Genomic DNA, 15,476 nt, shown 5'->3' with positions numbered 1-15,476 from the left:
GTTAATGTTGTTGTAATTATTCACAGTAGACTGTATTGTTTAATAATGTGTTCAAAAAGCTGTATTTTCATAATATTATTTATTAAAGGTAAATAATTAAATATCTATTAACTAGAAATAATCAATTTATAATAATGTTAAGTTTAGTTGAAAAACAATATTAAGTACCTGCGGTAAGTAAGTATTTGTATATTAAAAATTCAACTTTATTTTCACTCAATCTTCTTCTATATTAATTATACCGTGTTATATTATTTATTATAAATAACACTAACTCTTTTCCGAGAATTTTAAATCGTTATAAGTACAAATTAACGTAAACATTCAGACATCTATTTGACATTTACTGATATTTAGACAATTATTAAGAGTATAAAAAAGTTAAAATCAAATCAGAATATATTTAATTACCTTTAAAATATTATATAAATTTTTTTTAATATTAAACTTAGAAATATTTTATAGCTTTACGATTGTAAGGCAGGAGTATTTTCTTTCAAAATTTACTTTAAAACTTGACATCAACTTAATATTACTTGTCGTACTGTAACTCAAAACTGGAATACGAAAGAAAATAAACGGTATTAATATGGTAGGAGGAGTATACAATATACATATTTTTATAAGTGCACTAGCCTTGAACCTTTGGTTACTATCAACATAATGCAACATAATTTCAAACATGAAAGAAAAGTAATATGAAGGATGTGCTGGTTATGAAGATTACATGAAAAAAAGAGCGTACTCTCTTGATGTTGCATTTCCTTTGAACGTAAGCCCAAGCTTTGATATTAATCTACTAAAAACTTAATTTTTAAAAACTAGTAATGGTGATACTATCTGAAAAAATACAGATCACATTTTTATTACTGATTTTCTCTTAAGATTTAAGTTACTTTTTATGTGTAAGGTCAAATTTTCTCTTGAATGGCTACATTCAAAGTTTTATGTATAAACTAACCATTTTCATCTTTCCAAGATTAACTAGTATCTTTCAAATCCCCAAGAGATGTCAACTTATCGCATATTTAAAAAAAGAAGGGTGAATGCAGTCTTCATATAATTATACACTTATCACTCCTATGAATTTACATAACTTTATCGATTAATGTATTAAGATTATGTAAATATAATATTATTTAATACTGGACTGAATTTTTTTATTTAAACACAAAATTTCTTTATTTTAAAACTATATTAACTATTTTTTTTTTTTTTATTTGCGGACACAATATAATTTTTTAAAAATGTGATATTTAAAGAAAATTATAAAAAAAAGGAATTTGTATTAGTATAAAAAGAAAGTTACTTGTCAACAATAATTGAGAAATAAAATATATATTATCCTTCCACATTTAAATATATGAATAATAATTAGGAGTTTTCTTCGAGTAATTTTTATTAATTATAAAAAAAATTGTTTAAGATTGTTATTTATATAAGTTGAAACTTTTCCAAAATTCAAAACATATCTTCGCATTACATTACACATCTAATCGTCTTATTTCTTTATATTATACCTAGTTATTATTTCAAAGGAACAAATTATATAGTTTATCAGCAAAAAATAAGAATAAAATTCCTTAAAATCGATCTTCGGAACAAAATGGTGGCAGTGTCCTAGCTTTCATTTATAAGGTTCTGAGTTCGAATCTGAGTCTAGTTTAGGATTATTCATAAATTACGAAAATTTATTTCTAAAAAAAGGAAAACTGAATTTAGATATTAGCTTGTTGTTTTTACGTAAATTAACTAAAATGAATAATTCTAAATAATATCAGAGTCAACAAAACATAAAAATAAAAATAGCCTAAATGGTAACTTTGACATAATCAGGCAAGAAATAAATTACCTCAAAGATATGCATGATGACTAAACAAATGAGAGAATATTTAAAAAGAGACAAATTAAGGACATTTATTTTAAAATAAAACTCTCACAAATAATATAATCGTTTTGAAAAAAATGAATTTATTGTTCAAGCTCAAACCCCGCATTTAAAGGAAAACTGAAGCGTTACAAAACAGCATTTTAGCTTAATGCATAAAAGCATAATTCTTTTCACAATTCGTTTTAGTAATATTTAATAAATCAAACCGTTTTTATATTTAATTTTAAAGTATTCATTTTATTACTTATAAATACCCTGTCTAACATAAATTATAATACGAAATTTTATAGTAACAAAATGTTTATTACCAATACAGTCACTATTATTTAAAATTTATTTAAAAAAAAAAATCATAAATTATTTAGAGTTAATAGTTTAAGCCACTAGCATCATGTAATTCCTACACAAGATATGGTAAAACACAACAAAACATTTTTTGGAGTATGTTACAATGTTCTATCTCCGAGATAACAACACATCCTGAAACGTTACATGGAAAGATAATGTTTATCCATTAAAATTATTCCAAACCTAACCTATCTTGAATATCCTGATTTCTAAGATAAAATTCATTTCCCTGTGAAAATACTGATGAAACTTTCCCGAATAAGTATTACTAAAGTTAATAAATTTCTTTTTATCAGATTTTTTAATTTTTGGAGTGAAAATATTCAAACATTTTTGAAAGATACAGAGTGTATCACAACTCCCGGCGCTTTTATAACCTATTCTACTCGTGAAAATTATGGACAAAATTTATATAAACTTATGTCCTGAAATGTTCGTTTGCGAATTACGGCTAGTGAAGGATTTCGCCCGGATTTCAGCTACCGCAGTGAAATGAGGTCGTGCTGAAATTTTTAGGATGTTAATTAAGAAGCAGAATTGGTGAATTCTTGTGGTTTTTGATCTGAAAATAACGAATAAAATAGGTCCCAGAATTGTATTTGTAGTAGTTTTAGAGAAATCTGGGATGAAAACCAATAAATTGGGGTAATAAATCCTGTTTTTACTTCCTTGTACAAAATAAAGGAAATATTGCAATCTTGAAAAATGTCGGTTTTCAGATTTCAACAGAAATATCCATTTTGATCATCCCTGAATCTATTTTGACTAATTTTGGCGTGAAGTCTGTAAGTACGTATGTATCTCGCGCCTAACCCGAAATCGATTAGCCATAGAATGTTGAAATTCTGAATTTATGACTTTTGTAACATCTAATTGTGCACCTTGCACAACTAGACCTTTACCTTGGTAAAAGTTGAGCACCTCGACTAAACCCAAAGTGTCCAAAAAGCTCAAAATCCAAAAAAAAAAACAACACTCCTGAAACAACACTATTTATCACAGTAATCTGTGAGATTAAAGTCTGGACGATCAAACCGGTTTGCTGTGGGTAGTAAGTGAAACGATTATACGCTACCTAAATATAAACAATTTCTTTCTAAAAAATGGAATAGACATTCTCAAGAGTAACTGAAATCTAATAAAAAAATTATTAGGAAAGATGAAGAATGAAGTGATTCCCCGTTGACTGTTATAGTAATTTTTTTTTTCTTCAGTCATTTGACTGGTTTGATGCAGCTCTCCAAGATTCCCTATCTAGTGCTAGTCGTTTCATTTCAGTATACCCTCTACATACTACATCCCTAACAATTTGTTTTACATATTCCAAACGTGGCCTGCCTACACAATTTTTTCCTTCTACCTGTCCTTCCAATATTAAAGTGACTATTCCAGGATGCCTTAGTATGTGGCCTATAAGTCTGTCTTTTCTTTTAACTATATTTTTCCAAATGCTTCTTTCTTCATCTATTTGCCGCAATACCTCTTCATTTGTCATTTTATCCACCCATCTGATTTTTAACATTCTCCTATATCACCACATTTCAAAAGCTTCTAATCTTTTCTTCTCAGATACTCCGATTGTCCAAGTTTCACTTCCATGTAAAGCGACATTTCAAACATATACTTTCAAAAATGTTTTCCTGACATTTAAATTAATTTTTGATGTAAACAAATTATATTTGTTACTGAAGGCTCGTTTAGCTTGTGCTATTCGGCATTTTATATCGCTCCTGCTTCGTCCATCTTTAGTAATCCTACTTCATAAATAACAAAATTCTTCTACCTCCATAATCTTTTCTCCTCCTATTTTCACATTCAGTGGTCCATCTTTGTTATTTCTACTACATTTCATTATTTTTGTTTTGTTCTTGTTTATTTTCATGCGATAGTTCTTGCGTAGGACTTCATCTATGGCGTTCATTGTTTCTTCTAAATCCTTTTTACTCTCGGCTAGAATTACTATATCATCAGCAAATCTTAGCATCTGTATCTTTTCACCTGGTACTGTTGCTCCGGATCTAATTTTTGTTTTATCATTAACTGTTAGTTTTATGTAAAGATGAAATATAACGGGTATAGGGAACATCCTTGTCGAACTTCCTTTTTGCGGCTTCTTTTATTACGGCTTCTTTCTTACGTTCTTCAATTATTACTGTTGCTGTTTGGTTCCTGTAATTGTTAGCAATTGTTGTTCTATCTCTGTATTTGAACTCTAATTTTTTTTAAAATGCTGAAAATTTTATTCCAATCTATGTTATCGAATGCCTTTTCTAGGTCTATAAATGTCAAATATGTTGGTTTGTTTTTCTTTAATCATCCTTCTACTATTAATCTGAGGCCTAAAATTGCTTCCCTTGTCCCTATACGTTTCCTGAAACCAAATTGGTCTTCTCCTAACACTTCTTCCACTCTCCTCTCAATTCTTCTGTATAGAATTCTAGTTAAGATTTTTGATGCATGACTAGTTAAACTAATTGTTCTGTATTCTTCACATTTATCTACCCCTGCTTTCTTTGGTATCATGACTAAAACACTTTTTTTGAAGTCTGACGGAAATTCCCCTTTTTCAGAAATATTACACACCAGTTTGTATAATCTATCAATCGCTTCCTCACCTGCACTGCGCAGTAATTCTACAGGTATTCCGTCTATTCCGGGAGCCTTTCTGCCATTTAAATTTTTTAATGCTCTCTTAAATTCAGATCTCAGTATTGTTTCTCCCATTTCATCCTCCTCAACTTCCTCTTCTTCCTCTATAACACCATTTTCTAATTCATTTCCTCCGTATAACTCTTCAATATATTCCACCCATCTATCGACTTTACCTTTCGTATTATATATTGGTGTACCATCTTTGTTTAACACATTATTAGATTTTAATTTATGTACCCCAAAATTTTCCTTAACTTTCCTGTATGCTCCGTTTATTTTACCAATGTTCATTTCTCTTTCCACTTCTGAACACTTTTCTTTCGCCAGTTTGCACTTCCTTTTATAGCATTTCTTAATTGCCGATAGTCCTTTTACTTTCTTCATCACTAGCATTCTTATATTTTCTACGTTCATCCATCACCTGCAATATATCGTCTGAAACCAAAGGTTTTCTACCAGTTCTCTTTATTCCGCCTAAGTTTGCTTCTGCTGATTTAAGAATTTCCTTTTTAACATTCTCCCATTCTTCTTCTACATTTTATATCTTATCTTTTTTACTCAGACCTCTTGCGATGTCCTCCTCAAAAATCTTCTTTACCTCCTCTTCCTCAAGCTTCTCTAAATTCCACCGATTCATCTGACACCTTTTCTTCAGGTTTTTAAACCCCAATCTAGATTTTATTATCACCAAATTATGGTCGCTATCAATGTCTGCTCCAGGGTAAGTTTTGCAGTCAACGAGTTGATTTCTAAATCTTTGCTTAACCATGATATAATCTATCTGATACCTTGCAGTATCGCCTGGCTTTTTTCAAGTGTATATTCTTCTATTATGATTTTTAAATTGGGTGTTGGCAATTACTAAATTATACTTCGTGCAAAACTCTATAAGTCGGTCCCCTCTCTCATTCCTTTTGCCCAGCCCGTATTCACCCACTATATTTCCTTCCTTGCCTTTTCCAATGCTTGCATTCCAATCTCCAACTATTATTAAATTTTAATCTCCTTTTACCTGTTTAATTGCTTCATCAATCTCTTCGTATACACATTCTACCTCATCATCATCATGGGCGCTTGTAGGCATATAGACGTTAACAAACGTTGTCGGTTTAGGTTTTGATTTTATCCTTATTACAATGGTTCTATCGCTATGCGTTTTGAAATATTCTACTCTCTTCCCTATCTTCTTGTTCATTATGAAACCTACTCCTGCCTGCCCATTATTTGAAGCTGAGTTAATTACTCTAAAATCACCTGACCAAAAGTCGCCTTCCTCTTCCCACCGAACCTCACTAATTCCTACTACATCCACATTCATCCTATCCATTTCCTTTTTAAATTTTCTAGCCTACCAACCTTTTTTAAGCTTCGTTATAGTAAAACGAATAGTAATTGACTGTATATCAGAATGCTAAACCCAAAGAAATTTACTGCTGGTTATTAAGCCCGCTTAACCATATGAGGGGGATGTGTTTTGTTCATCATTAGCATCAGAAAAACTAAGTGTGATTAGTACTTCCTGTATTACAGTTACTTTGCAATAACAGCTCTTTAATAGTCTAAAGCGGTTAATAATTGTTTACTTTCTTTTAAAAACAGTTTTGTTGAGGCTTATATATCACCACTCGAAAAAAAGGCGAAATAGTGATTTAGTCATTCGTGTTTTTTTCTTCTTTTCGAATTGATCATCATTGAACCGCGTGAAGAAATTTCATTTATCTCTTGAGGCTTTAATCTTCTGCCATTTCTGTCAACATGTTTTAAAATTTTTCTCTGTATACTTTTGTGAGCAAACAACAGGAGAGGGAAAAATAACAGGTTGTGTTGTTGATTCCTCTTCCGCTTTGAGTTACTTTAAATCTTTTACATTTATGTTTTTTTTCTTAAAAATTCCCCAATCTTAAATTTTCTTATTCCCATAAGAGAAAAGGATTTTGGAAATTTGGAAATCCATTTCTATTTCTATAAGCCATTATTTGTTTTACTTTTGAGATTATCAAACAAATTGAAAATCTTTCTTTATTCATTATCTTTAAATAACCGTAAAATATTATTCTGTGTTTTCTAATTGTGTATATTATGTTTTCAAACTTTCTATAAATTTCATCCCTTGATCTTAAAACATATTTGATTTTCACATTTCGGTCTTAATATTTTTCTTAAAATTTTCAAAATATTCTCTAATCTTCCTTGATTATTTAATACTAAAGTTTCTGATCCGTAAAGACATTTAGATCTCATAAGATGATGTTAATTTTGCATTGTAAGAAATCGATATTTTATTTTAAAGATTTTTGATTAATCGGGAAGTCATTTGCATTTTATTTCATCGATTTTCTTAACACATTTCGTCTAGTCGATTTTTTGGATTACTTTTCCTAGATATTTATGTTTTTCTCGACTTTAATTTTCCCGAATTTTGTTTTTATTATCTTGAGTGATAATTCATATTTTAATAAACAAAATGTTTTTTATGAATTGCCTACGCTAATAGAATGTAATTCTATTACACTCAATAAAATTTATAAAAGCAAAGAAAATATCAAATTAATTATTCCTTGGATTAAACCATTTTATTTTAACGTGATGAATATTTATTGGAATATAAAAAAAATGAATTATTTAGTTCCGTGATAAAAAAAAAGTTAAAATTATGAACAGTTTTTAGCAAATTTCCAAAGAATTTGCAAATCGCTACTGCGCCCGGTCATGTTTATATACTTATGTATGTATAACATTTTTTGTCCTTTCTACTAGACGCAAATCTTAACTGGTTTTGATTAAACTTAGTAGATTTATGTAAACCTATTGGGAATAGAGCCCTATCGATTTTCAAGCGAGTCGGTTTACAGGAACTGCAGTTAAAGTGGAAAAATGGTTTTTTGAGTACGATTTCAAGATTAAATAAAAACGGAAATCCGATTCATTCCAACAGTTTTTTTTTATCAGTATTGCCGATTATTCACTTCACCTATATCCATAAAAAAAAGGAAAAATTAACTAAAGTTATTTAAAAAGGTATTCTAACATGCAAATGCAATTATTATACCCACATACATACTCACGGTGATCGTACCGTTATAATATTAGTATCTATTGTTTCTCATAAAATGGCTTTGTTTTGCAACATTTGAAAAAAATAAACTGTTAACAGTTATAAAGAAACGTACTAAAAATAAATTTTTAATAAACCTTTTGTACTATAACTACATCTCTTTTTTTTAAATAACTGTTGCGTATTATTTTTTGATGGTAAACTGATTGTTTCAGAAACAACCAATTAAAATTATGCAACAAGTAAAATATAAGCATATATAACCGCATTTAATAGTCGTTAAATTTAACGATACATTTCAATCTTAATAATTTGGTTCGTAAAACTGATAAAAAATCGATGGTACTTATTTTATTCTCCAAACACTTTTCTGTTTTCAACCAACTAAATTTCATATCAAAGTGAAATTTCTCTTCACAAAAGCTTGGAAAATTATCTTTTTAGTCTACTTTTTATCTAATTCTATTTTACAACAATATAAAACGTGCAATAAGGTTGAGTATGCGCTAATTGTATTTCAATTTTCTTGTTTAATTTAGGCATTTTGGCACAACTACCTAGTTATTGATAATTTTTCAAGTAATACGTTATTTAATCGTTATGTTTAAAAATTAAGACTATTATTACATTCGTACTGATAAAACGAAATTTACCTATTAATACCCATTACTAAAACAAAGTCTAAATAATATTTTAAAAAAAATTTAAATAACTAGTATGGAATTAAAAATTTACTGTTAACGACTATATAATTACTTAACTGTGAATTACTGTTACGATGAACTGATGAAAATATCTGATGTGGACATCACATGACTTCCTTGTGCGCGTATAAACTACATATACACATTTTTTTAAAATGAATAATACATAAAATTTTATTTCATTAATAACTTCTGATACTTTTTTTTTTATTGTTATTGTTGAATTATTATTTATCGTATTTTTTTTTACAAACAGAGATTAATAATTATTAATAAATCAATATATTCAAACTAAAAAAAAAAAATTAACAAAAGGAGATGAAGTCTGATTCGAACCGATGTGCTTATGTGCTTTTCCCTTGTAAAATCCAAATATTTCATTAATTAACATTTTATTTGGATATTAATCTGGAACCAATGAAAATAAGTAGCACTTATGATATACCAGTGAAAAGCTCTCAATGAGGGCTTATTATTGCAGTTAAGAAAAAGTTCAAAATCCAAACGTTTTATATTTTGAGCTTTTTTGGACACTTTTGGTTCAGTCGATTGCAATCAAAAGGGAAGGTGCACAACTAGATTTTACAACAGTCCTAAATCCAAAATTTCAACATCCTATGGCTAATAGTTTTTGAGTTATGCGAAATACATACGTACGTACGCCGAAACTAGTCAAAATGAATTCAGGGATGGTCAAAATGGATATTTCCGTTGAAAATTGAAAACCGAAATTTTTCGCGATCACAATACTTCCTTTACTTTGTAAAAGGAAGTAAAACCAAGGTGCTGGTTAAACATTTTTATTGCCATGTTTACCGTTTTCATATCACTAACTGATGCGAATTATTTAGTAATACTTTTTCTTAAATATCACTTCATCCGTTTTATAATATTTGCTGTTTTTAATGATAAGTTAATAAATTACTAAATAAATTTTCTTACTCATTCTTCCAAAACAAATATATCAGTTTTTTAAATTTTAAAAATAACAATTCCGGACTATAAGAGGTATTACTAAAAAAAAAAAAAAAATATATAAATAAACTAATACTTAAATGAAATCGAAAACAAAAATTTTTAAATATTTTCCTAAAACTGGAAAATGACTGTGTCAGTAGACAATTTTTTTCTAAATCACGGTGAAACATTTTAATTCGGTTTGATTTTCGAGAAAATTTAAAAGTTGTTTTTTTATAATTTTTTAAAATATTTTAGAAAAAATGGGGTATAACAACGAAATTCTTAAGGAAATACACCTAGCTGTAAAATTCATTAATTAAATTTGTACAATATAACGAATTATTAGATACAACTTAAATATAACATTTTTTTGAAAAAAATCATATCCAAAACAACTGGTAATATTGTATCAGCTGTAATATAAATTGAAGCAGATGTAAGAACACCAGCATCATTACTTGAAGATAGCTAGTCAATAAGACTAGCGTAGATGATTGAAAATATTTTGAATTTATTAACAATATTTTATTATAAATTTAATTTAATATTTATTTATAAAAGTTTGTATTTTAAAATAAAAATAAAAATTGGAAATTTATTTCCTGTTTCAGGCGTAAATGTTAAAAAACCCATTCCTACTTCAATGCTCCTACAGTTAAAAAAAAATTAAACATTTCAAGTGAGTGAATCGATTGTAACAGTAAAAAGCTAACTCCTGTTTTTAAATGTAGAAATTGTATTAAATCTTCCCTCTTTTTCCGTGATAACTCCTAATTAAAAAATAAATTAAAAATGATGTCAATCATTTAAAATGGTAAAAATTGTAGAAAACAGAATTTTTGTGTTGGTGGGGTTTAAAAAAAAAAAAAATTAACATTTCAACAATATTTTGATTAAATTTCAAAAAAATTATTTTTAATATGCTAATAAATATGCATAAATGTAAAATCTAAACCTTTTTGAGATACGGCACCCCCTTTATATTTACTCATCATCTTATATAAAAAAATATAATTACCATCTTAATATGTAAACTGTTACACCAAATTTCGTTATTCAGGTTAAGCCATTCTCTCTAATAAGCAACCAAATACACATAACATAAATTTACAACCAACATTTTATCCATTTTAGCCACAGGGTCATACTAAAATACTGAGAATTAAAAAACTTATGGAAGGAAGTTTTAGACTGCTATTTAAACTTCCAGCTTTTTTACAAGAAAATAGAATTTAAAATTAAAATTATATATTATTTAAAATTAACATATTAAATTATAAATTACATTTATATATGAGTTAATCAGTAAATTAAAATATGATTCTTAAAAAAATTGAATAATTATAATATTTTATCATATGCTGCTTTACTTTGTTTTTTATCCTTGTTATTTTCTATTTTGGTTATAACAAATTTGTTGAATTTAATAATTAAAAATACATATGTTTTTATATTTATAAAGAAATAGGACATAGATAATATTCACAATTCAAACCATTGGAAAAAAAGAAAAGCATTAAAAAAATAACCAAGGAAACAACAGAACACCTTGACACCAAAAAAAGTTATAAGCATTAACAAAAACAGCATTTGACATTACAAACAGTATTTGAAAATGGTAGAAAAAATTATATATTAAAAGAAATTCTACTGGAAAATGAAAAACACATAACAATCGATATTCCACCAAACATGGAAAAGACTGAATGTTCTAAAGTAACATGTATGGATATATGAAGTGTTTCATATCCCTATAACACTAGAGAAAATTACCCCCAGTTTGAACAAAACTACAGAGGAGTGGCACAATAAAACAAAGACCCGAAAAAGGATCAACACATCTTAAAAAAAATACTAATTGCCTCTACGTATAAGTAGAAAGAACAATTATAGAAAAGTAAAAAAAGTTCCTAACATCCATTAACACTGTATTTGTCACAATCTTTAAAAATTAGATTTCTAATTTACCATTCCTGCTATACTAAATAAAATGACACAGTAAATTCACTAAATATTGGCCAATCAGCTGCTTACCAACTATCACATAGTGGAAAAAATAAAAATGTACAAGAACCAACTAATTATAGATGTGGAAATAATGAAGCAAGATAGAATAAACCAATAATCTCATTACCTTGTACACACAAAATATTAAATGTCTTATGAAGTGTGCCCAATTCCTCGCCAATACTACAAATATACAAAATCTCTTCTCAATTAATTCAGTTTCTTTGGCAACACACACGAAACTGGAAATCAATTTATGCAGCCTCAGACACCCTAACACCAAAGCTATATCAGATATAAGCTCAGATCAAGAATTTTCCAAGGAGACTCCTCAAATGCTCTCAGGTTCTTTCTCACCTGTACTTAATTTACAGGCCTTCACTCATTTAAAATAACACATCTGGTTTATGTGGGTAATCTCAGAATTCTTACATTAACAAACCAACTATTGAATCATCTACTCAAACTAAAATAAATGTTCAGTGTATAGACAAATTTTTTTTTTTTTTGAATAGATAAAAGTAAGTTTAACCACATAACCAAAAGAATACAAAAGAAGCAAGAATATTATTTATTAGAAGATACCAAAATCATAAAAGGAATGATGGATACCTTGGATTATTATAAATAATTAGACTGTAACACAGAATAGAAGTAGCACACGGAACAATAATTGAAACAGAAATATCAAATATCTTCAAATAATATTGAAAACAAAATCAATAACATACACAAATTAAACAACAACATAAAGAAATAAATACAATATAAGTGTATTCGTAATACCACCAATTCAGTACAGAAGAAGAAATAATATTCATAACAACAAAAGCATGAATTACAATCAGTAGACAATCTAAAAATGTAGTAGATAAGAAAAACAGAAAGCAACTGATTTATAAATACTTGGTGACCCAACAGCCACAGTCTGACGCAGATACAAGATATATTTTCTAAAAGAAAGTATAGTAAAATCAGAAGTAAAGAGAAGCAAATGGAAACAAGAAAACATACAAAATATCAATGTCTATTCGTATGTAAAGAAATAAGTATCAAACATTATGCTAAAAACAAAAAATAAATAAATTTTATTAAGATTAAAATTTTATTAAGATTTTTATGTGAATATATTCAGATAATATATTAACATAATAATATATTAACAGATTGTGTCCGGAATGGGTAAATAAGCTAGTCGACACATAAAAAATGGAAAAATACCTTGCATGGATAGATAAAGGAAAACCATGATAAAAATAAGATCAGAGCAGTATCATAAAATATTCATTTAATTATGAAATAAAATGTGATTAAAGTGCATGCTAATTGTTTAAAATACATGAAATAATATTAAGGTAAAAATATATGATGATATTAAATCTGAAAAATAATTATAAAATGATTCAAATTCATAAGGCTTAAATAAAAATTATCTGAGCACACATTAATGTACCTACATGTTGAACAGTTGCAAAAAATTAAGAGTATTTTAAAACTTTTTTTTGGTAATATTATTTTAAATGTATTATCAGAATAACAATTTTCTGTAAAAGAAAATATTTTAACTGGATTTTAAATAAATTGGTAGGAACAATTTTTTTTAATGCTTCAGTAATTTATCAAAAAGATCAATGGAAGCAATAATAATACCAGTTTTTATAAGCCGAAGGATTATGATGAATTACATGAAAACAGTTCTGTTATGGTTTTATATAGGTGGAGGTATAATTTTTTATGAATAAGTAGCTATTCTCTATTACGGGCTTACCTGTTAGCCTAGACTTATGGCCAGTGGACAGGAAGGCCTGTTTGAGTGGCCAACCAACCTTCTGGGCTGTTTTGCTTTGTTGTGGATCCAGCCCGAGGGGTAGAGTGGAAAAAAGTATTCTCTTTAGAAAATATTGTACATTCATAACAGAATATGCAATTCTCTTTGCCGATAATTGCCATTTCAGTTATTATAAAGCCATCATAATTAATGATGATTAACGCAAGTTTATGTTAACATTTTTAATCAGCCTACATGATTATGAGTGCCAGCAAATGAAACAGCACTGAGATAAGATTATAATTAAGGTAAAACAATCAGTACAAGGCACTGTAATAAAAATTCATTAGACAGAAAACTTTAAATCTAGATAATATAAAAAACAAATCGAATTAATAGGCTACATGTAACAAGAATATGTAATATGCTAGCATACACAATACACTAGGAGACACAACAATAAAACTAAACGAGTATCAAGAACTGGCCATACAGAACAAGTTAATTAAAAGTTAAATGAACATGTGTCTTCAAATGTTTTCAAGAGATCGTGTTAGAAAACAACAGTATTAAACTACAATAGCATCATCATAGAGAAAACTTCACGTAACAAAATCAGGGTTACCCTCATATATGTATTAATCTATACCACTTAATTCATAAAATTATACACCTCAGAAACGGAAACAAAGAGAAAACAAAAAAGTGGGAGAATGTAGAAATATATTTACAACTAATGTAAAAAATAAAACAAAATTTAGGACAGCAGAATGCAAAAGTAATGTATCCTCCATTACCTTGATCATTAGAATCATACCAAAGAATATTCACCAATCATTCTAGATACTGGGAATCTCTCCAATCACATTCAAGCACTTAATACAAGTCAATCATATCAGATACAACCTGCACACCAAAAGTTTCAATTTTACATAAAAACATTGTATATACTAATCTAAACAGGGAATATGCTTTGTATCTACTCATGTAAGACAATAAATCGAGAAATTAAACAAAAAATAATACTATTTAATATGACCCGTGCTAAAATTAAAAAATAATATTGTTTTTATTTTTGGATATTCTGAATTTATCTTATAATTTTCTTTTTTTTTACAGTTTTTACACTCCTTTCAGCTGATGCTAATCAAACTGATACAGAAGTTTACTCCTCTGAAGTAACTAATTTACAGGGACCACTAAAAATAGTTGGAGGGTATGAGAGGAAAATTGAGGACATTAAATATATAGTAAGTTTCATAAAATTATGATATAATATCAAATTAATGGTTAAAAAGTTAAAATTTATATATATATATATATATATATATATATATATATATATATAAGCAAATATGCTTACATTTCACTACACATATAATAATATGCATGTATATGTGTAGTGAAATGTACAACATTATATGAAAATTTGACATTAAAAAAATTATCATTAATTTTATATAACAAGAACATATTGAAACAAAAATCAAATTGTCTTCAATATTTTTCTCCTTAAACTGAAAAACAGGATTATGCTTCAAAAACCATTTATAAAAAACTTAAATCTAGAGAGTCATTTCAGTTGTTATACAATCATAATCAGTAGACACTAAGGAAAGGTATAAATAAAAAAATATGTGAAAAGAAAATGAGGAAAAACAAAGAAATAAAGAACATTAACAGATAAATAAGAGTTATTTACAAAACACAATAAAACAAGTATTATTAAAATAAGAATAAAAACCGCAGTTGACCAAAGTTGCAAAATTATTCCAGCTGCCAAGGGCTCATCATTGAATCCAAACTACCAGAGGTGGAAAATTAAGTTGAACATTAAAGTATGGAAGTAATACAAGTAAAAAATTATGTAAAACAAAATATTTTATTTTTCATGTAAAACTTTGAGAGTCATTTTATTCCTACTCATTGACCAATTGTAACCAAGATTAAATGGTATCAATGAGTCATATTCAGAAGTCATCACACAAAATTTCATAAAATATCGGTAAGCCAGTTAAACAACTTACAAAAATATAAAAACATTAGGTCTATAATTCGTTGAATGGAATTGCCCAAATTAATAATCAAAGT

The 15,476-nt window shown here is 27.6% G+C and overlaps 1 protein-coding gene across 1 annotated transcript in view; it reads left to right on the top strand.

Annotated features, from left to right (window-relative positions):
• The window catches only part of LOC142324487 (trypsin-like), a 37,784-nt gene continuing 22,308 nt past the window's right edge, over positions 1 to 15,476 (top strand). Inside the window, exons 1-2 of the mRNA XM_075365312.1 lie at positions 1 to 88; positions 14,505 to 14,635. Coding sequence (XP_075221427.1) covers positions 46 to 88; positions 14,505 to 14,635 — 174 coding nt within the window. The 5' untranslated portion in view covers positions 1 to 45. The remainder of the gene's footprint in view (positions 89 to 14,504; positions 14,636 to 15,476) is intronic.

Source organism: Lycorma delicatula, chromosome 5, assembly GCF_047948215.1.
Source record: "Lycorma delicatula isolate Av1 chromosome 5, ASM4794821v1, whole genome shotgun sequence".
Lineage (NCBI taxonomy): Eukaryota > Metazoa > Arthropoda > Insecta > Hemiptera > Fulgoridae > Lycorma > Lycorma delicatula.
The sequence above is the reverse complement of the archived record's forward strand: the minus strand, read 5'-3'. Positions and strand labels throughout refer to the sequence as shown.